This window comes from Myotis brandtii, unplaced genomic scaffold, assembly GCF_000412655.1.
Source record: "Myotis brandtii unplaced genomic scaffold, ASM41265v1 scaffold638, whole genome shotgun sequence".
In the NCBI taxonomy this organism is placed as follows: Eukaryota; Metazoa; Chordata; class Mammalia; order Chiroptera; family Vespertilionidae; genus Myotis; species Myotis brandtii.
In genome coordinates this window covers 394360-417052 of record NW_005370445.1, presented here as the reverse complement: position 1 = coordinate 417052, position 22693 = coordinate 394360, and the positions used below count along the sequence as shown (strand labels likewise).

At 57.0% G+C, this 22693-nt stretch overlaps 1 protein-coding gene across 1 annotated transcript in view; it reads right to left on the bottom strand.

Moving 5' to 3' along the window:
• Positions 1 to 18818, bottom strand: part of TRPM2 (transient receptor potential cation channel, subfamily M, member 2) — a 43683-nt gene extending 24865 nt beyond the window's left edge. The window contains exons 1-11 of the mRNA XM_014528493.1: positions 18614 to 18818; positions 17711 to 17799; positions 13456 to 13624; positions 11867 to 12047; positions 11199 to 11365; positions 9900 to 10080; positions 8445 to 8506; positions 7230 to 7430; positions 3777 to 3879; positions 471 to 592; positions 4 to 228 (exon numbers count right to left, since the gene is read on the bottom strand). Coding sequence (XP_014383979.1) covers positions 4 to 228; positions 471 to 592; positions 3777 to 3879; positions 7230 to 7430; positions 8445 to 8506; positions 9900 to 10080; positions 11199 to 11365; positions 11867 to 12047; positions 13456 to 13624; positions 17711 to 17799; positions 18614 to 18775 — 1662 coding nt within the window. The 5' untranslated portion in view covers positions 18776 to 18818. The remainder of the gene's footprint in view (positions 1 to 3; positions 229 to 470; positions 593 to 3776; positions 3880 to 7229; positions 7431 to 8444; positions 8507 to 9899; positions 10081 to 11198; positions 11366 to 11866; positions 12048 to 13455; positions 13625 to 17710; positions 17800 to 18613) is intronic.
• Between the last annotated feature and the right edge of the window lie 3875 nt (positions 18819 to 22693).

Below are 22693 nucleotides of genomic sequence, written 5' to 3'. Positions count from 1 at the left end.
CACAGCGGGCAGGGCGGGCGCGCAGGCCACGCGCTCCGGCTCCTCGGCCAGCACCTTCTGCAGCTTGCAGTGGAACAGGCAGGAGGGGTCCAGGTTCTTGTACAGGTAGAGCAGGGTGTCCCACGTGACAAACTCCTTCAGCCGCAGCCCGTTCTCCAGGAAGAGCTTCACAAACTCGGGCTTGTTGGAGATGAGGGCGGCCGTCATCATGGGGTGCAGCTCTGAAGGCTGAGAGAGAGTGCTGTGGAGGGGCTGCAGCTGGACATCGCCCCCCGTAATCCAAGCTTCAACTCCCTTGGACAGACGACTGTGGTCTCCAATTTGGGGAGGAGAAACTTGGCTGGGCCACCCTCCACCAAGGGAAGGGCCGGATCTAGACAGAGGCCATCCTGCTCCGGTGGCATGATTCCTGTGCACCCAGGGACACCCCCTCCCCTCGTCACCCCCAGGGCAGCCCCGAGAGGCCATACCTTCCACTGCCGCTCATCTGTGAAGATCTCGCTCCGGGCAATGTCCACACGGTTCCACGCCACTGCCAGCTTCAGCTGGTGGTCCCAATTCTCGTGGCCAAAGTGGTCATGGCTCCGAGAGGCTGCAGGTGAGAAACCCAGCATCCCAGGCTTCAAGCTGCACCTCAAAGCCACTGCCCATCAGCACCCCTGCCCTCTAACAAAGCCAGAGAGGCAGGGCTGGGCACCAGCCTCAGCTCTCAGTGATTTTCATTCAACAAGTACAGGGCTCCATTGCAAAGTCCTCCCCCAACACACACACCTTTAGAAAAGCTTTTCCTTCCACTGTTCGAATCAGGGGATCTTGGGTTTTGGTCGCCATTCTGGCTCCCCCCAGCTCCCCTGCCCAGCCCACCTCCTGGTCAAGCCCTAAGTTGAAAGAACACACAGTGTCCAGTCACCAAAAGGCGGGCCCTTCTACGTTCACATTAAAAAATAACACTCAGCAGCAAAAAGGAACTGAGTTCTGACACCTGTGACAACATGGAGCTATGCCAACATCATCTCGCTAAAGCTTTTCACTGAGGTTAACAGAATTCTATAGTGCGCAAATCTTAAACGTATAGCTCGATGTCACCACCATGGAGCCGTCACACTCCTTTTCCGTCTTGATTACAAAACCACCACCTCACCCAAGTCAGTACACGTATTTTGCCCAACTAGTTTATGTTCTCTCTTTTGGGTTTAACATTTTAAAACATGGGTTGTTGTTTGGGGACAAAAAAAAAAAAAAAAGAACTCTGACCCTTACCTCACACCACACACAAAGTTAACTCAGGTGGATCATAGAGTTAAGCATAAGAGCTATGCCCTCACAGCTGCCATGATGAACAGAAGGAAGTACTTGCAACCATGGGATGGGTGAAGATTTCTCGGGGTGCAAAGAACATGAACATGAAAGGAACAAGTTGGTAAATTAAAATGCCTTAAAACTGCCCTGACCGGTTTGGCTCAGTGGATGGAGCGTCGGCCTTCGGACTCAAGGGTCCCAGGTTCGATTCCGGATAAGGGCATGTACCTTGGTTGTGGGCACATCCCTAGTAGCGGGTGTGCAGGAGGCAGCTGATCAATGTTTCTCTCTCATCGATGTTTCTGGCTCTCTATCCCTCTCCCTCCCTCTCTGTAAAAAATTAGTAAACTATATTAAAAAATAAAATGCCTTAAAACTTAAGCCTTCTGCTCTTCAAAGACACACTGAAGGAAATATAATAGCAGACCAGGAGCCGAGAGAAAATAACCCAGCACCTGTATCTGACAAAGAATTTGTGTTAGAATATAACAAGGCTCTTACAACACAAAAATGAAAAGACAAACAAACAAGTGAACATGGACAAGTGATCTGAGAGACACTCCACCAAGATGCTATCCACATGGCCCATAAGCCCAGGGAAAGATGCTCACACCGTCAGTCATCAGGGGACCACAGGGAGAGGCCACCTCCCACCCACCAGGTGGCTGCAGCCTAGGGCTGACAATAGATGCCACACGTTGGCAAGGCTGCAGAGAGGTAAACTGTACCGTTTTTGGAAAAGGTTTGACAGTTTCTTATAAAGTTAAACATACACTCACCCTAAAGAACCCGTCATTCCACTCCTAGACGTGGACCCAAGAGAAATGAAAACAAATGAGCGTGTTCATAACAGCCCCAAACTGGAGGCAACCACAATGCCCAACAACAGATGAATGGATGACAGAATACCGCTCCTGACAGAATAACACTCAGCAGCAAAAAGGAACTGAGTTCTGACATCTGTGACAACATGGAGCTATGCCAACATCATCTTGCTAAAGCTTTTCACCGAGGTTAACAGAATTCTATAACGCGCAAATCTTAAACGTATAGTTCAATGGCTTTTTACTGCTATCGACACCTGCATGGCCACCACCAAGACCAAGATGGAAACATCCCAATGCCCTGGGGCTTGCACACGCCCCTCCCATCAGCACCTGCACAGAGGGGACCACGACCACAGCGCTAGCTTGGCTGGCTCTGAGCATCGTCACAGGCTGCCGGGACTTGGTGCCCCACGTCCCTGGGGTCCATCTTTTTTTTCCCTTTTTTATTGATTTCAGAGAGGAAGGGAGAGGGAGAGATAGAAACATCAATGATGAGAGAGCATCATTGATCCGCTGCCTCCTGCACGCCTCCCACTGGGGATTGAGCCTAAAACCCAGGCATGTGCCCTGACCAGACTCAAACCCGAGACCCTTCAGTCTGCAGGCCGGGACCGTCTATCCACTGAGCAAAACCAGCCAGGGCCCTGGGTCCATCTTGAGCCACGAGTAGGGTCCTTCCTCTCCCAGCCGGGCACCGATGGTCAGACTCAGTGCCCCCCCTTGTCTTGGCCTTTGAAGGCCACAGCAGCCTGGGATGTCCCCAGGGATGAGGTGCCTGGTATCCCTCTCTTGGACCTTTGGTCCCGTAGGAGAAGGAGGCAGGGAACAGACAGACGCGATGCTTCCACAGCTCGTCTGTGCTGGGACACCCTCAGACCCGCCTCCACCAGATAGACAGGCGGTGAGTCACGCCTCCTTATTCCAGCCCCACACGTTGGTCTGCTGCCACCAGAACGGAGCAGCTCTGGTTCTGCTGGACCCGCTCTCCCCGGTTCTTCTCTGATCCAGCAAGAATGTTCCTGAAGCGGGGGCAAAAACACCCGGCTGGCCGGATAAATGTTTTCGGCGGGCAGCATGTGGCCCGCGGGCCGTAGTTTGAGGACCCCTGGGATGGAGATCCAGAAAAGAGGTCACATTTGACACTGTCTCATGGGAGCTTCTGCGTCAGCCACGTGGAGCCAGAGGACAGGAAGGACGGGGAGGTACTCACCTCCCCAGCAGAGAGAGAAGAGGCCAGAGGGAAGTGTGGGCCTGGGAAGAGTGGCCAGAGGGCAGAGGCCAGGCCAAGGAGACTGCCCAGAGCTCTGTCGGTCATGAGGACCCCCTGTGTGCTGACTCTGCTGTGGGGGGCAGGGAGTTCAAGCATGGAACCAAGTGTGGGGAGTCAGGAGTGGGAATTCCAAGGTTCTTTCTTTTTACCCTGAGGTTTTTATGAGAAACCAGATGACCACAAAGGGATAAATTTGTGTGAAGCATGCTCAGATTTTAGTTAAAAAGACAAGCTGAGAAAGATGCCTGCACCCCCACGTTGGCAATGGGCACCCACCTGCCAGCCGCCCTCCAACCAGTGTGTTTGACCCACCAGAACTCAGGGCCTGAACACCCTTGTTCTAGCTTCTCCCCGTGGCCCCCGCCATGCCGGCCCCTCACCTTTCAGCAAGGCCTGCAGGATGGCCACGTCCACGTCCTGCTGGCCATCCTTGCCTTCCCGGAAGATGGTCAGCAGCTGCCGCCTCCGGACAATGTCTTGGATCTGCAACAAGCATTCCCCAAGTGAGGTCCCAGTGATGAGCGGGCCTCCTGCCTCCTCCTGGGGCACCCGGAGAATGAGGCCCCGGACTCGGAGCCAGAGCCCTGGGCGTGAGTCCTGCCTGCCTGTGTGGCCAGGACCACCACCTGGACTCCCCACGCCCTGGACAGTGAAGATGAAGAAGCTTACGGACCAAATACGTGATCTTTGCGAGTGGCCTGTGGTGTAGAAAACACAGCCACAGTGTAAAGAGAGTCCACCCTGCCCATGAGGTGGTGTTGCTTAACTTAAGACTTCTCCCCTTGGTCCCCCCGCCTGGGCCCTGCCATCCCTCACTCTACTTGCCTACCTACCTACCTATCTACCTATCTATCCATCCATCCATCCAATTATTCACCTACCTATCCATCTATGAATCCACCTATCTATCTGCCCACCCTACCTGTCTACCTACCTACCAATCTATATGTCTATCTACCTACCCACCCTATCTATCTGTTTATCTATTCAGCCCATTATCAGAACCCACTGTTAGATTCAGTTCTGAGAACTGGCTGAACAGATAGATAGATAGATAGATAGATAGATAGATAGATAGATAGATAGATAGATACCAGACATATATACCTATCATCTATCTATCACCTGTCTATGACATCATTTCCTGCTTGCTACCAGTTGCTGCTCCCTGTAACCCCTTCACCCTGAGGCCAGAGTTCATGGCCCCCAAAGCTTCAGACACTACCCCCAGGCCCTCAGGCCGACCACACCCGGCCTCCCTCCTTCCCCCTTCTCGCCCATCCTGTTGCTCTTGCTTCCGGACCGGCCACTCCCCACCTAGAAGGCACCCTCAAACACCCCACCTCCACCTCCACCCCTAAAACCCCAACCTTCCCCATCTCTCAGGGTGCAGCTCTCATTGCAACTCCACAATAACCCCTGGCCTCCCAGTCCCACCGTCTCCCAGCCAAAGTGTCTCCTGAACTTAACCGCCTTCGGTTCACATCACAGCTACCATTTTGGCGTGTGCATGTGGAGACAAAAACGAAGCACTTTGCAGAAAGGTTCTGGTCCCGTCCTCCGAGTTTAAGTACCACTGTCCCTATCTGACAGACAAGAAGAGCAGCTGAGAGGGCGAGTGTCCTCCCGACACACGGTCATTCGGTGCCGGCTGTGAGCCCCGGGTGAGAGCCCGTGGCTGGTATCCACGTGCACCAGGGGCAGCGTCGGGGAGAAGGCTGCCTGCGCACCCTGCCGCCTGCCACAGGGTAGACCCAGCCCCGGGATTTGCTGAATGAAATCACTGGTTTTTGTTTGTTTTGTTGTTTTTAATCCTCATCTGAGGATATTTTTCCATTGATTTTTAGAAAGAGGGGAAGGGAGGGGAAGAGACAGAGAAACATCAATGTGAGACACATTGATTGGCTGCCTACCACACGCCCCCTGACCAGGGCCAGCGATCGAGCCTGCAACTGAGGTATGTGCCCTTGACCGGAATCAAACCCGTGACCCTTCAGTCTGCGGGCCGATGCTCTAACCACTGAGCGAACCGGCAGCTCTGAATTACTATTCATGACCATGAAGCTGGGGGTCCCCTCCTTCGAACCAGAGTAACGATGAGGGGCCACCCCTGGATGACTGAGACTGCATTACACGAGTGCCATTTTCAGGGCCTGACTCACAAGGAAGAGTGGAAAAAAACAGGCACCTCTGGACCACAGTGGGTGAGATTCAGTTCTGAGAACTGCCTGAATAATTTATAACCTAGCCGAGGAAAGGCCCTGGGCCTGCCCGCCATTCCCCATGGCTCCGTGGGGAACCAGCAGATGCTCACAGCCGACTTCAGTCTTCACAAACCGACCTGCCCACCGGCAAACAGGCTCCAGAGCATCCACATAGAACAAGGTCACCCTGAGGCCAAGGAAGCACCAACAAGAACAGGTCCCTGCGCCACCACAAACCCGAAGCAGGGCCCTGCTCCCATCCACAGGGAGCTGGCTGCCTTGGCCTCCGCCCCCACCAGGGCCCAGACCCCCAGCATCTCCCCCACCCCATGGCTCCCGAGGGGGGCGTCCTCCTACAACGTGCCCCTGTGGTCTCTAGCTGGTGGGCATGACCGCCCATGTGGCCTGAAATTAGACATAGTAGGGGCTACGCTGCTCCACAGACTTGCCCTGGAAAGTATACATCAGGCACTTAAGACTGAATTTCCAGGAATTCTTGCAGCCTGGCCCATCGTTCATGGAGCTGGATAAAGGATATAGACCCGATGACTTTGCAGCCCCACCTTGCTGTCGGGGAAACGGGGATCAGAGAGGTACTGAGTGCCCTCGCTGAGAATCCTGCCAGGAGACGGGACCATGTGAGCTCAGGATGGCTGACCCCGACCCCGAGGCAGCAGTCAGCATGCCCAGAGGAACCAGGGTGCAGGGCGCTCTCCCTGAGCTCACCCCGCTGGCCACGGGCTTCATAGGGTGCTGAAGACTGATCCAGCCACACTCCCTCACACTCTTGGAGGCTGGGTCATGGCTGTGGGCTTGTTGGGGCCCCCAGAGATCTGGATTGGGGAGATGGCTGCCTCTGAGTCCACGCCAAGTGACCCAGGGCTCCCAGTTGAGCCAGACAGCCTCCAAGTATTAGAGAACTCCTTCCCTACAGTCTAGAGTGAATGCCCCATCCCATCTGTCTGTAAGGGGTCCTTGAAGCTTCTCGCCCATCTGTAGCTCCCTCCCAGACCTGGAAGTCTCCCACACACTCTGGAGTGTGCCCTGGAATACTCCCTAAACATGAACATCTCCAGGAGAGGCCCAGGCCCACTGATGCCTCTGAGGAAGCATGGAGGTGCCTCCCAGATCACCTCATGGGGTGGGAGCCATGGTGGCACCCATCTATACACGCTCTGCCTGCCTCCCCGGAGCACCTCCATGAACAACCAAGAGGCCCTGAGCTCCCCGGGCTCGGGGCTGGGCAGGACCGGGCAGCACCCCGGCTGCCCTCATATCGGCTCCCCACCCCTCTGCCCGCCGCCTGGCCAAGCACCAGCATCCTGGCCTCCCACCCAGGAGCTCCTCTTCCCGGAACAGCTGTGCTCCTGACCTGCAGTGTGCAGGCTGGGCATGAAGTCCTGCAGGTGACAGGTTCCAGGCACGCCCTCTCGGGAACAGCGTGCTTCCTCGGCTGAAGGCCGCCCGCCTGCCCCGGGCCCTCTGCCTGCCCAGCTCAAAGCCCCCACCCTCTGCAGATCACTCCTGTGCCCACCCAGGCCCCTGGGGCTCTGTTTCTGGGTCCTTCGTGCCCCGGTCCTGTGTACCAGGCCACCGGCACCTGGTGACCACCGTGCCCGCCCGCCTCACCTTCTTGGTCCACTCCACGATCGTGCCCTCGGTGAAGGTCTCAAACATCTCCTGGAAGAACACGGCCAGCTTCTGCTGAATCAGGGCGATGGTGATCTCGGAGATGGGCAGGCCGGCCACCTGCGCGATGACGTCAGCCACGCGGCCCGAGCCCTCCACTACCACGCACGGGGTGCCGTGGGTGATGGCGTTGTAGATGGTCTGCAAGTCAGGGGCCGACCGTGAGCGGGACCTGATCCCTCACCGCTCTCACACTTCCTGAAAAGGAGAAATCTCTGACAGCATTTAACGCCAGAGCTCAGGGCTTCGGTGAAATTCACTGAAAATACTGGTCAGTGCAGCAGCACCCACTGCTCAGAGGGAAGAGGCGGCCAAGCCTGAGATGCTGGGGAGGGTACAGCGGACACACCATCTCCTCCAGACCTGTCACTCAACAGCGCCAGAGCAAGAGGACACAGAGCATCTCCAGAGAGAGGGTGCCGCCTGGGCCAGAGATCCCCTCCCTCACTGAGACCCAGGGTGAGACCAGGACGACGAGGGGTGGCCCCAGGGGCCCAGTGTGATCGCAGCTTCAGGACGGGGCCCCTCACCCAGCGGCAGGATGCCTGCCCAGGAACAGATACTGCGCCATGAGCGGGAAAACCACGAGGAGCAGCCCAGGGATGGAGAGAGTGGGGACCAGATGTGTCCGCATCTCCCCGGGAAACTCCAGAGTTTCATTTTCACCTCCTGGGATTGCTGAACATTTAACGGCATTTCCTATGCTCCTGCCCCACACTGGCAGGCTGGGATGTCATATCCATTCCTGCACCCAGATACCACGAACGAGGTGAGCCACACACTGTGGAGTGGGTTCTGAGTGAAGGTCCGTGGGCAGCACGTTAACACCACTGAGGAACCTCCGTTACGTTCAGCTGCCACACCCATGGCTGCCCCGGTCCTGGAAGCAGGGGACCGTCACCCCCATCCTTGCTGCAGTCTCCTCGGGAGCCCCTCTTACTGACCCATCGCCCAGGGCCAAAGCCAGTGCCCCGTCCCCCGTCACCCGGAGAGGGCCCGCAGCGTGGGGTCTGCCCTTTCTCCATCTCCTGGGGCAGCTCCTCACCCTCTCCTGCCAGGGACCCAATAGAACGCTGGTAACAGCGTTGGGTCAGCTGTCCCACCTGCAGCAGGACTTGACCCCCAGGGGCCCCTCACCACCTGGCCAGGACTTACGTGCAGCGTGCCAGGTCCTCCCTCCAGCACCACACAGACGATGGGGATCTTGATGGCCACGCCTGGGACGAAGCACAGAGCCCAGGGAGGGAATGTGGGGCTCCGCTCCACCTGGGCGCTTCCCCACCCCCTGCAGCTCCAGGCTAATAGCGAGGAAGTGTCACAGGGCTACGCAGCTTTCAGAGGCTGACACTCTAGCCCTGGCTGGTTTGGCTCGGTGGTTAGAGTGTTGGCCTGTGGACTGAAGGGTCTCGGGTTTGATTCTGGTCAAGGGCACATGCCTCAGTTGCAGGCTCGATCCCCCAGGAGGCAACCAATCGATGTAACTCTGTCACATCGATGTTTCTCTCTCTCTGTCTGTCTCTCCCTCTCCCTTCCACTCTCTTAAAAATCAATAGAAAAATATCCTTGGGTGAGAATTACCAATAAATAAATAAATAAATCAATAAATAAAGGCTGACGCTGTGGAGTCACACGTCGTCTGCTTGTTCTACGTAAGGGAGCAAATTCAAGAGCCGCGTGATGGCTCCGCCACAGGACCTCCCTGCTTTTCTCTGCAGCCCCTTCATGGTGCCTCCAGTCTGGGCAGGCCTTGGGACACCTCGAGCAGGTGGGCATAACGCACCATGTGGCCCGGGAGCACAGCATCAGAACCACGGGGACCAAACCTGTCCTCTGTCCAGACGGTCGGCCCCACCATGAGCCTTTCACCACCAGCCTGCAGCCAGGGGTCCTGTTAGAAATAGCTTTCCCCAGCGGCAAACCTGCTCTCAAAGAGCTGCCATGGTCACACTGGCCCCACACACTCTAGCCTGACACTCCCACCTGGGTCTCTCAGTCAAAGCAGGGGGCCCAAAGGGGGCCCCGACCAGCAAGTCAGTGTTACCTGGGAGCCTAAAAGCAGCTCCTGCCCACCTAGACCTGAGTCACAGACCAGGGGCGGGCCCGGGGGGTGATTGACAAGCCTTCCAGGGGACTCTGCTGTGCAGCAAAGCTTGAGAACCTCTGCTCTCAAGGTGCCTGTTGAACCCAGGGACAGAGCTAGAGCCTCCGTTATCCCGGGTCCTGCCCGTACCCTTCCTCACAGCACATGTGAAACGCTGTCTCTGACCCCCATTGTCCGAGCAGCCATCCCACCCACAGGGGAAAAGATGTCAGGGTACCCCAGGCACTTTCTTACTTCTGACCTGAGGTCGAGCTTGTAAAGTGACCGCAGGATGGTCTCTGACCTGAGAGTGAGCAGAAGCGCCGGGGCCTGCCCTGACTTCCTGCCCCTGGTTACGCGGGGCACGAGGAGATGACCCCCCGGACTAAGTGTAAAGACATCCAGGTGTGTTCAGACTGTGCCCTAAGCGCCCCGCCTGTGGGACGTCCTGGTCACCGCCAGCTGTGCCCCGTCACTGTGACCAGCCTGCTCCCCTCTCCACCGCGGCGCCCCTGGAAGTGCCGCCTCACCTCCTCTCTCCTTTGTCTGCTCCGAAATGAACTTCTCCAGCTTGGACCTCAGGGGGATCTCGACCCCATAGCGGCCGTGGGTCCCGTCGTCCACCAGGATGAAGTGGGAGTGGTTGCTGTCCAGGCAGGTCAGGTGGCCCTGCCCTTCCTCGTCCATGATGTACTCGGCAGGGAAGCCGCCCTGGGGGAGGCCAGGGAAGAGTCAGACACGTGGACGGGAAGTTCTGTGTCGAGAATGCCAGAAGTGGGGGCTGGGGGGCAGGTAATAACCCCGAGAGACTTCAGGCCCTAACCCCCCCCCCGCCCCCCCGAGCCTGTGAACGGGACCTTATTTGGAAAAAGTCTTTGCAGGTGTGACCAAGTTAAGGATCTTAACGTGGGAAGATTGTTTTAGACCAGTGATGGCGAACCTTTTGAGCTCGGCATGTCAGCATTTTGAAAAGCCCTAACTTAACTCTGGTGCCGTGTCACATATAGAAATTTTTTCATATTTGCAACCATAATATTTTTGATTTTTATTTTATATATTTAAATGCCATTTAACAAAGAAAAATCAACCAAAAAAATGAGTTCGCGTGTCACCTCTGACAAGTGTGTCATAGGTTCGCCATCACTGTTTTAGACTGTCCAGCTGGGTCCTAAATGCCACCATAACCATCTTCAGCCTGTGACCACAGAGGCAGAGGCTGGAGTGATGGGGCCCCAAGCCAAGGAAACCCGTCAGGCACCAGGAGCTGGGAGAGGCAGGAATGGCTCCTCCCTACAGCCTTAGGAGGAAGCCAGCATCTTGATTTGGGCCAAGTGATGCTGATCTCAGAGTTCTGGTCTCCAGACTGGGGGGTGGGGGGGGCCCATTTCTGTGGCTTTAAGCCGTGACGTTGATAATCACTAATGATGGCAAGCCCGGGACACGAGCACAGAGCCCTGCTGTCCACAGACAACGGCAGGTGCTCACCACCGTGTGATCTTGGCCATGCCACTTCCTCCTGCTCCGTCCAGTTCACATCCGGGCAGCCGTTCAGGTGGCCGGTGGTGGCAAGTTAGGGACCTTTTATGAACCTATCCTGGAATCTTACGGCAGGAAACCAAAATCCAGCCAAGTTAGCTACTTGTCCCGGGTCACCATGGTCTGTGGCATGGGGGACTTGAGCCCGTGTCTCCTTTATTCCTGCCCAGCCTCTTCCCTCCATGGTGCATTTACACCAGTGCCCAGATGATGGCCTGTCCACTGCAGCACCCCTAAGCTCCCAGCAGCACCCCCTCTGAGCCTGCCCTCCCCAGGAGGGGCCGAGCGCTCACCATGGGGTGGACCAGGCCCTCTCGGTTGTGCACGGTGCCCCACGTGGCAATCCCAATGGTGACAACTTCTCCTTCGCTGCAGCTGCTGCTCAGGCTGAAGTCGCGCACGGCCTCGCCCACCTGCTTCATCACGCCGGTGTGGGACCCCCCGGTGATGATCCAGGCCCCTGGGGAAGGAGCGGAGTGCAGGCAGGCCCCTGGGTCCCGGTGTGCACCCTGCCATGCATACACCTGACACCTGGGACCTGTGCTCCTGACGCCCATGCCCCGTCTCTGCAGGGCTTTCAAACCCGTTCTCGGGTATAAGTTCAAAGAGACTCATTGACAGAGAAATGCTTCACCGACACCTCATGGTTAACAGCTTCCTCCGGCCTCCTCTCCATGCCCAGCAGGGCACCACCATTGGGGAGCTGCGTGGAGCCACGTCTGCCCCATTGAGCAAGCCCAGGGATGGCAGCAGGGGGTGAAGGAAGGTGCTTCAGGCAGGTGAGGTTGGGTGAATCTGAACAGACACTTCTCCACCCGCCAGGTATGGCCTGGTGTCCTGGGCCCACCTGTGGTCTGGCCTGCTGTCTCCACCTACCTGTGGTCTGGCCCGCTGTCCCGCCTACCTGTGGTCTGGCCTGGTGACCCCGCCTACCTGTGGTCTGGCCTGCTGTCCCGCCTACCTGTGGTCTGGGCCACCTTGACCAGGCCTCTGCGGAAGACGCTCTTCAGCCGGGGCTTCATGTTGAAGTCCTTGGCCCCACCCGTGACCGAGATGAGCAGGTTGGGGACATCCAGGCCCCAGTGCTGCGTCATGAGCTGGTAGGTCACGCTGGAGGGCGTGTCCTGGGAGAGGCGGACGTACTGCAGGGGAGTCAGGAGACAGCAGAGGAGCCCCCGGGTCAGCAGGCGCCACCCAAGGCCCCAGAAACCCCACACCAGCCATGTCCGAGAGCCCCTGCCCAGTGGGGGGTGCCTCACACCTGGGTCTGGGTCCAACGAGTACAAGGGGCCGTGCCCAGGCAGGACTCGAATATAGAGAGAAAAGGGAGGCCAAGGCCGGAGGGGAGGCCAGCGGGAGTGACAGGAGCCGGAGGAGCCAACTGTCACCCTCACCCCCAGGCCCAGCTCCCCAGCTGGGGGCCACAGCACCCTCTCCTCTCACTCCTCCTCGGCCCGAGGCCCCGGGTCCCGATCCCAATGTCGCTGTATAGCCACACCTGCTGCTGACTCCCTTAGGTGGCACTGGAGGGTCGTCCCTTCTCCTCACCCAGTGTCACCTCCCTCACGGCAGCACCCTGTCCCGGGTCCCCATATCTGGCTGTCATGTGAGGTCAGCTGTCCTCAGACTCGTGTCCAGACACCCCGCTCTTGCTCTGAGCGCCCCGCCCCCCTATTCCGTGTTGCCGAAGACCCCCCCCGCCCGGCTCCTCGGGGACTCCTCCTCCTGTCGGGGTAGAGGCCGCCAGCCTGCAATCACCTGGGAGCAGCTCCACGGGACAGGGGCTTGGGGCGCACCCCACATGGCGGTGCTGATGCAGCTCTGGGGCTGGAGGAAGCTGGGTCCAGTGTGACACCCCCCCCCCCCCCCGCAGGACTCTCCTGGCTCCACCTCCCTGGCCACGTGGGCAGGGTCTCGGCAGCTCAGAGGAGCTGAGGGGAAAGGTGTCACCCGGCTGGTATGAGGTTCAGGGGTTCCAGAAACCCGACTCAGAACCCAGTGGCTGCACCAGACCCCACAGGGCAGTGGTGCCAGGAGCTGTGGCAGGAGCCTCTGGAAGGCTGGTGGAAACGCAGGTGAGTGGGCTCCCGATTCTGCAGGTCTGGGGTGCGGCCAAGACCTTGCTTAGTGATGCTGCTGGTTCAGGCACCACCCTGAGGTCCGAGGTTCCACTGGGATCCCTCCCCACCCTGCTCGGCCTCCTGGTGAAGCTCTCACCTCTGCTACCAGCCTCCCCAGGTCCCGTCCCACCTCCTCACCCCCTGTGCCTGGGCCTGTGCTCCCCTGCCCTCCCAGGCCTGAGGCCTCCAGGCCTCCCAGCCACTCCCCCGGCTGCAGCCCCGCCTGCTCTGCAGTGACCGAGGACACTGAGAGCAGGTGTCTCCTGCTCACCCTGTGAAGCCCCCAGGCACCCCGTCCTTACACGGGGAGGGTGCAGTGCCCCCAGGGTTTCAGCCAGCCTCCCACTCCCACCCCAGACGTCTGGCCCCTGGGGGTCACCAGTGGCGGGCTCTGGTCTCCAGGAAGAGCAACGGGGCGATGGAAACCAACCTTTCCCACCTTCTGGCTCAGGCCTGTGAAGACGATGTCACCGAAGGCATCCGTCGGCATCTCCTGGACGTGCTTTTTGGGGTCCCACTCGTTGCCCTGGAAGGCCTGGGGCCTGATGGCCTCCTCCAAGTGCTGCTCGCGGGTGTAGCCGCACTCACACACCACCTTCCTGCAGAGACGCCACGGTCAGCACGGGCCCCGGGGTGCCCCCTGCTCCCCGCTGAGGGTGTCAGAGGGAGCCCAGCGGAGAGCCAGGACTCACCCCCACCAGCAGCCAGAGGCCCCAGCCATGGCCACAGTGTTCGTGCTGGCCACGCGGGGCAGTAAGGAGGCACCCCTGCCCCACCCGGCCAATTACACCTTGTTCCACGACAAGTCTACAAATTTTCTAGATTCCTTCTCTCTGATTGTTAACAAATGACCTAAAGGACTAGACACAGATGAGACCAAAAGAAAGAAAGTCTAAAACCTGAGCCGGATGATACAGGGAGAGACTGCTGGACCAGGAGACACAAGACAGATGTCTTGACACTTGCTAAGCGTGTGATCTTATCAGTGGTCGGCAAACTCATTAGTCAACAGAGCCAAATATCAACAGTACAACGATTGAAATTTCTTTTGAGAGCCAAATTTTTTAAACTTAAACTATATAGGTAGGTACATTGTTATTAACTTAAATAGGGTACTCCTAAGGCTTAGGAAGAGCCACACTCAAGGGGCCAAAGAGCCGCATGTGGCTCGCAAGCCGCAGTTTGCCGACCACGGTCTTAGGTGCTTTGAATGTCAGGCATCCCATCATTAAATGGAAAAAATAATACATTCCTTGATACCAACCCTGCAAAATTTGTGGAGGTCCAATGAGGTTGTAGGTGGGCAATCATTTATGAAGTTATTTTATTAATGCAAATTAACTAACCAGGCAGAGAACCAAGGGTGGTTCAGAGACACACAGCGTGCCCCCAACCCAAGTGTGCTGGTCCCCCCGCTGTCCTTTCACTGCTCGTGAAGTGGGCCCCTTGCCACCCGTGTTTCTGTGGGGGGTCCTGGGGCTGTGAGCACAGGCCCATCTGACCCTCCCCTCCAACCCCTCCGGCAAGACGCAAGGCACTTTCAGACTCGCAGGGACCTCTGGGAACACCTCGTGTGGCCTCCTCAACGTATGGGCCAAGGCAGGGAAGAGAGGGGCCGGGATGAAGACCTGAGCTCCCATACCCTGGCCCAAGGCTGCCCAGATTTCCTTGTTTCTAACAGTCAGCCTGTGGCAAGCTGCCTCCTTTCCCTCCTCTGACCATTGCCCTCTGATGAGGTAAGAGCTTAAATCTACGTGGCGTTTCCAAGCCTGACACGGTGCAGGAAACCACACGGAAACCGCTGACCCAGAAATTGGTCAGAATGGCTCCCAGCGCTTGGCCTAGATGGGCATAAACGGGAACATCTCTGCTAGCAGCCGTGGGAGGCACACCTTCCCCCCATCGGGGGCCCTGCCTGCGGTCTGACAAAGCTGTGTGATCTCCCTGTAGCAGCTCCTTGCATCGAACCCCATGTTAATAAAGGGCTTCTGGAAGTTTTCAGAACCAAACGCATACTGAGCGATACTTCTTCGAAGTGGACAGAAGCACCACAGGAGCAGAAAGCCACATTTCTGCCTCAAATCCAACCTGTCTCCCCCCAAGCCCTCACCAACCCCTGTCAATATGTCTCCACTGGTTCAGAGTCCAGACGAAAGAAGGGTCCAGGGTTCCATCGGTGGCACCCCAGAACCCTACAAACTAGAAACCAGATTACAGTCTTCAAAACGTTTTTGAAACCCATGATTCCTATACGGGAAGCCTTCCTGTGTATCACACGTTCCCTCCCAGGCTATTTTTATGAACCTATTTTAAAATAACTAAGACTGGAGAACTCAATGCAAAGCCTGCAGTCTGTCGTCAGAATGTGTGGTAAACCTGAAGCTCCGACCATGCACCAAGTATATTCAAGGGCACCAGCCACAAGCTGTCAGCTGGAGCTTGGTGGCAACTTTCCCTAAATCGGGGTCTGCCCTAGGACCCCCTGGGAGAAATGAGGCTCTTATCTGAGGAGGAGGAGCCAAGCCAGGGTGTAAACCCCCACACAGCCACGGGGCACTTTTAGTGACAACACCCTGGGCATATCACAGCATCCCAGAAACCAGTGATCATTCACATCTGATTCCGAGTCATAATCCTCCTCTATCTTCTCCACCCAGGACACGCCTCCTCCCATACTATTCAGCAAATGTGAGCTGGATGCTATTTGTCCATCATGGGGAGTAAGAAGTGACTCTGCCTTGGTCAGAGGTCGGGACTCAGAGAAGACAACTACACAGAGTGTGGTGGGAGGAAGAGGTTACTCCCTGGGGAGTGGTCAAGGAGGGCTCCAAGGCAGAGGCAGCATCAGGCCTTGAAGGATAGATAGGAGTTCTTCAGGTGACAAGAAGTAAGAAAGAGTGTGGCCCACTTGTGGCACAGCACAGCCTACGGTGTCTGGAAGGGAAACACAGCCTAGAATCTATGCTCTGTTCGTCCTCAAGGAATACCAACAGAGAAGGGTTTCTGGGTCATATGGTGGCTTTACTGTTTCCCACCGTGGCTGTACCATTTTACATTCCCACTAGCAACGGATGAGGGTTCCGTTTCTCCTCGTTCTCAACACTTGCCTTATTGAGAACAGCCTTGCTCACAGGTGTGACTGTTTCCCACCGTGGCTGTACCATTTTACATTCCCACGAGCAACAGATGAGGGTTCCATTTCTCCTCGTTCTCACCAACACTTGCTTTATTGAGAACAGACTTGCTCACAGGTGTGTTTTGATTTGCATTTCCCTGATGTTTAGTGACGTGGAACAACTTTTCGTCTATCTATTGGCCACATGTACATCTTCTTTGGAAAAGTGTCTGTTCAGATCCTCTGCCCATGTTAAAATAGGATTGTTTGTTTTATATGGTTTTGTGGTATGAGCTCTTTATGTATTTTGGATATTAGCTCCTGATCAGAGGTGTTGTTTGCAAACATCTTCTCCCATTCGGTTGGTTGCCTTTCTGTCTGTCGATGGCTCCTTTCGCTGTGCAGAAGCTTTTTAGTTTGACTGGTCTGTTCGTTTGTTTTTTCTTTTACTTCCCTTGCCTTTAGGGTCAAGTTCACAAAAAACCCTCTGAAACCATAAGCTTGGTGCCCATGTTTCATATAGACAATGGAATATTACTCAGCCATAAAAAAGATAAAATTCTGCCATGTGCCACAGCATGGATGAGGCTTGCAAGTATTGTGCTAAGAGAAATAAGTCAGATGGGCAACGACAAGACCCATATGGTTTCACTCACACATGGGATATAAAACAGAAAGCAACAGAGGAGCAAACAAAGCAAAACAAACTCACAGACACAGACAACAGTATGGCGGTTCCTAGAGGGGAGGTTGAGGAGGGTAAAGGGGGTCAAATACACTTTGACAGAGGACGTTAGATTTTGGATGGTGAGCACACCTGACACAGACACAGACAACAGTATGGCGGTTCCTAGAGGGGGAGGTGGAAGAGGGTACAGGGGGTCAAATACACATTGACAGAGGACATTAGATTTTGGATGGTGAGCACACCTGAGTACAGAGATGTCAAATTATAAAGTTGCATAATACCTGAAATTTATACAACGTTTTTAACCCACGTTATCCCAACAAATTTAATAAAACAAGGGATGCCACTCCAGGGCTCCCAGGAACAGGAATGTGTGGGGTCCCTCCCCAGATGCCCTCAGGTTTACACAACTCAGGGGCACCCTGCTGGGGAGCCCTCGGCCAGGAGAACAACTTCCGGCAGCTCCGAGGCAAAGTGGCCACTGTGGGGGCCCACGGAAGCAGCCTTGGTGGCCTTACCCATCCCCGCTCTCAGAGGTCTGAGCTGTGGACGTTCCCCGAGGCCCCTTCCGGTCCCCGATCCCCGTGACACTATTCCAGAGGGACGTGAGCTCTTCTCGAGGTGGGCAACGTGAAGCCCTGACCACAGTGGGTCCAAGCACCGCCGCAGAGTGACCACAATCTGACCCTGAACAAGCCCCCTAAAATCTCTGCACCTCAACTGCCAAGCAGGGCGGGGCGAGCCTCCTTCCCCACGGCAAGTTCCTGGGTAGATGGGAGGCTCCGAGCACCCCGGGTGCATACGGGACTGTGCCCGGCTGAGGCCCTGGTCAGCCTTGCTCTCACCAGCCTCTGCACGTGGGGACGGAGGGAGGGTCCTTACCCAGCATCAGACAGCTTGGAGCTTTCCACGAAGTACATGCATTCTTTCTTCTTTATGTTTTCCGGGATCCACGAGCTCAGATTTTCCTGCTGAGGGTAAAAAACGACACTTGGAGATCCTCGGGCATCAAATCAACAGCACTCGAGCCTGCACAGCCTACACCTCCCTCAGACCCGTATGTTCCCAACCCAACAGGCTCCAAGGGGCGCTTCGGAAAAGCGAGGCCCAGGCCCTCCCACAGGCGGTGAGAGCCACCCTGGCGCCCAGGTGTGCGCTCGGACGGACGGAGGAGGGAACCTGCGGAAGCTCCTCCTCTTGGGCCCAACCTAAGAGGCCCAGCCCCTTCCAGGCTATGTTAGCACTGCCTTCCTGGAAACACCTTGGGGCGGTGGAAAGGCGGTGGCTGAGGGCTGGACACTGCCCTGGTCCCGGCGGGACGGCAGGCTGACAGGGATGTGACACGCACCCGTGCTCAGCCCCCACGGTCTCGTCCAAGGCCTTCCGTGAGCTGGCCCAGGACGGGGGTTGTGCTTGGGGCTTCCCAGTCAGATAGAGAAGGAAGTCGCTGCTCTACGAGGTCAGGGTGACAACTTTCGGTGCGTCCCCGGGCAGCAGTGTTTACCAATGCTTCCCAATCAGAGGTCAGGGTGACAACTTTCGGTGCGTCCCCGGGCAGTGTTTACCAATGCTTCCCAATCGGACCAAGAACAGGAAGTGACTGTGCACCCACTCGGGGGTGGGATGGGGGGACAAAGTGGCACCTGCTCTTCTCTCCGGTTCTCTCTCCTCCGGGGTTTTCTGGGCTGCAGCCCCCAGGGCAGGAGTCTCTGTCCAGCAGGACGCCCCCCTCCATGGTCACTGGGCCCCAGAGGGCTCTGGGACCCCCGGCCCCTGGCAGCCTACCTTCTCACAGCTGCTGAAGGCGTACTGCGACCTCCTGCTCCTGCAGAGGCTGCTGCTGCTCCGCTGGAGGCTGGGGACCCGGCCCAGGTCTGCCACCCTCCTGGGCTGTACCCCGAAGCCGTCCTCCTGCTTGGAGCCAGCTTTCAGGGCCGCGGGCTCCATCCTGACGGCCGGCTCCAGCCTCCACGGTCTCCCGCCTCCCACAACGGGCGCTGATCGGCCTGGCTAGGCGGAGGGTTCGGGGAACACGCCGGGGAGGGGGCGCTGAAACACACAGAGGAGAAAAGAGGCAGGTGTCCTGAGCGGGCCCGTCGGGTTCCTGGGGTGGAGCCCGGCCGTTTCTCCGTCTGCCCGGAACCCTGTCCCTCAGTTGGGGTGCCTGGGCCGTTTGGAAGCACAAGCACATCCCCAGGCCCCAGGCCCGTTCCTATGGTGACAGCTCAGGTCACTGTGAAGGGCCAGAGAGAGAGCTCCACCCGCACCTTCCACTCAACATGTCCAGCAACACCCAGGAGCCGGGCCCCGGAGGGAACTGGCCCGTCACGCGGTGTACACACCACATCCTGTCTCTGCGCTCCTAACGTCTGTCCACTACTTTCATTTTCCAAAAGGAAAAGACCCTACTAAGCACAAAGTGGTTTCGAATCGAGGCACAGCTCTCCACCCATGAGACAAGTCCCTAAAAGGAACAAGTCTCCTTTTCTCAAACCCTTTGCTCCGGTGCTAATGCCACCGTCACCATCACTGAGGCCACGGTGAGCAGCACAATGATTTCCTGAAAGCCATGATGCTGGAGATCACATCCTAGAACGTAACCCCACAACGTCACCCAATAATGTCACCCTAAGTCACCCGTCACCCCACAACATCACCCCAAGTCACCCCACAACGTCACCCACATGTCACCCCAGAACGGAACCCCATGCTGAGGCCACGGTGAGCAGCACAATGATTTCCTGAAAGACATGATGCTGGAGATCACGTCCTAGAATGTCACCCCACAACGTCACCCAATAATGTCACCCCAAGTCACCCGTCACCCCACATCACCCCAAGTCACCCCACAACGTCACCCACATGTCACCCCACAACGGCACCCCATGATGTCATCCATGGAGTCACTCCCCCACCCAGTGGCTCTGAAGGTGTGAAAGGGACCTCCTGGGGCAAGAGAATCACAAGGGCTCACCTCCCTCTCCCACCTGGAAGCCCTTTCTGGCCACGTCGCCTTCCATCTCACAAGATGGTCCCTCACGGACAGGCCTTCCCCTGTCCATTCGTCCAGCTTCGACATGTGGTCACTGTGCTCTGGGGAGGTGCGAGCGACCTGTCAGGAGCCAGGTGCCCACCCAGCCCTTCCCTGGCTCAGCCCAGTGCTAGGCACTTGCGGTTCAGGCACCTGGCCGCTGACCTTGGGGAAATGCTCTCAGTGACATGCAGGGCTCCAGCCAACCCTCACCTCTGCACCCCTCCCGCCCCCCTGCCCCTTGGCCAGGCTCACTCCCAGACCCCAGACCTGCCCAGAGGAGGCCCACTTCCCTTCCTGAATACAAAACACTGGCACCAGGAGTGGGTGCTGCTGTGACAAACCGTACACATGTGGACATGGCTTTAAAACAGGGTGATGGGCAGAGGCTGGAAGATTTGGGGGGTGGTGCTAGGAAAAGCCTGCGATGCTGTGTGAAGAGTGTACAAACCTGGGGCACCCAGAGCTTCGGGAACATGGGCCCAGGAAAGGGACACTGCAAGGCCAATGCCCGGTGGAGCCGTGGGGGCAGGCAACCCAGACCGGCAAAGCCCGGGCATGCAGTTCCAGCCCAGGCCCCACCCCGGTGGCTGTCCTTTGCCTGTCACACCACTGTATTTTGGAAGCATATGACTCATCTGGTTTCACAGGTTCACAGCTGGAGAGGAACGTACATGCCTTGGGAGGAATCTGCCTCAAGTCTCACCCACATCTGATAGATATATACACACACATACATACACACACACACATATTGATTGATTTCAGAGAGGGAAAGATAGAAACATCAATAATGAGAGCAAATCATTGATTGGCTGCCTCCAGCACACCCCCCACTGGGGACTGAGCCCGCATGTGCCCTGACTGGGAATCAAACCATGACCTCTTGGTTCATAGGTCTACCCTCAACCACTGAGCCACACCGGCCAGGCTCACCCACATCTGATTTAGATAAGGTTTAGATGGGAACTTGGACTTCAGAGTTGAAGCTGGAATGTGTTAAGACTTTGGGGGCTGCTGGAATGGAATGAATGTGTTTTGCATGTGAGAAGGACATGGCTTTGGAGGGAACAGGAGTGGAATGCTGTGGTCTGAACCTGGTCCCTTAATGTGTTGAAGCCCTAACCCCCAGGGTGATGGTATTTGGAGGTGGGGCCTTAAAGAAGGACATGGCTTTGGAGGGAACAGGAGTGGAATGCTGTGTCCGAACCTGGTCCCTTAATGTGTTGAAGCCCTAACACCCAGGGTGATGGTATTTGGAGGTGGGGCCTTGGGGAGGTGAATAGGTCAAGAGGATGGAGCCCTCGTGATGGGATTAGTGCCCTTATAAAGGAGACCTCAGAGAGCTCCCTGCCCCCTCTGTCATGTGAGGTCACAAGGAGATGTCTGCACCCCAGAAGGAAGCCCTCACCAAGCCTGCCAGCACCCCGATCTCAAACTCCCAGCCTCCAGAGCTGTAAGAAGTAAACTTCTGTTTATGAGCCACCCAATCTGTGTGTTCTGTTACAGCAGCCGAAATGTACAGAACAGGAACCAGCGGTGGCCCAGTCATGTGAGGTCACAAGGAGATGTCTGCACCCCAGAAGGGAGCCCTCACCAACCCTGCCAGCACCCCAATCTCGAACTCCCAGCCTCCAGAGCTGTGAGAAGTAAACTTCTGTTTATGAGCCACCCAGTCTAGGAACCAGCGCTGGCCCAGCGGTCCCCCAGGTCCCGGCCAGCACTCATGTGGAGGTGACGCCTTACCCCTGTGTGGCCCTGGCAGGGCTACCGGCTACCTTATGCAGCAGCTCACCTGCTTCACAGCTTCTGATGGACGCAGGTGAGCTAGGAAGGTTTCCAGCTGCCAGAGAGGAAAATGAGGCCCGGAATCTCACAGACAGACAGCTCCTCTGTCGGGGGGCCTGGGCTAGAGATGGCTCCCGCCCCCTCTCCAGGGCTGGGCCCGGCACAGGACAAGGACACAGGATGGTAGGCATGAAATGGGCGGAGCAGCAGACGTAAGTATGTGCCATGAAGGACCTTGTCTAAGAAACTCGGAAGCGCTGGTTCACGCATCCTTCAGACAGTTGCCCAACTGAGCAGTGTGGAGAGCGCTCTGAAATGACTGACTTCCAGGAGGACGGGTAGGTGATAGGTGCAAACACAGGAAGAATCTGGCACACAAAATGCACACCATGAATGTCACCTGGCACAGGGCACCTGGCAAGAATGCGGCGCTGTTGCCATCAAGGCCCAGGTGTGCTGAGTGACGGATGCTGAGCGCTGCCCTGAGCCATCCCACAGGAACAGAGCACCGTGCATGGGGGAGGGGCCGTCCATCCCCTCGGGTTTCAGCTCAGAGCCTGGGGTTCTCGCGTCCCAGGTGTGGGGGCGGAAAGACTTCATCCCCGTTGTAAACCGCCGGTCCCTCGGGGACAGACACCAAGGCCAGAAGAACAGAACTCCTGGGCACAACTTTTTACAGCTGCCACGTGGACCCAGGACCGTGGGAACTCACAGAGACAGGGGATCCGTGTACCCCACCCACCTCGGCCCCAACGACCAGGAAGCAGAGCAATGGAACTACATGTGGGGCCGGCGTGCAGCCGCCCCTACTTCTCTCTAAACCGGGCAGCTGCTCCCTGCCCCGTAGACGCCCTTTCCGGGTCTTCTGAACTCCCGGTTAGGAAAGCATTTCGAGACCAGGAATTGCTACACACACCTGGGGCGGAGGAAGTGGGTGCTGTGGTCTTGTCCGGGGTCCAGAGCAAGAGCCCAACATCCGCTAAGTCTATCCCCCCGGCTCCCGGTCGAGGCACTGCAGGCCGGGCGGACCGTGCCCCGTCCCGTCC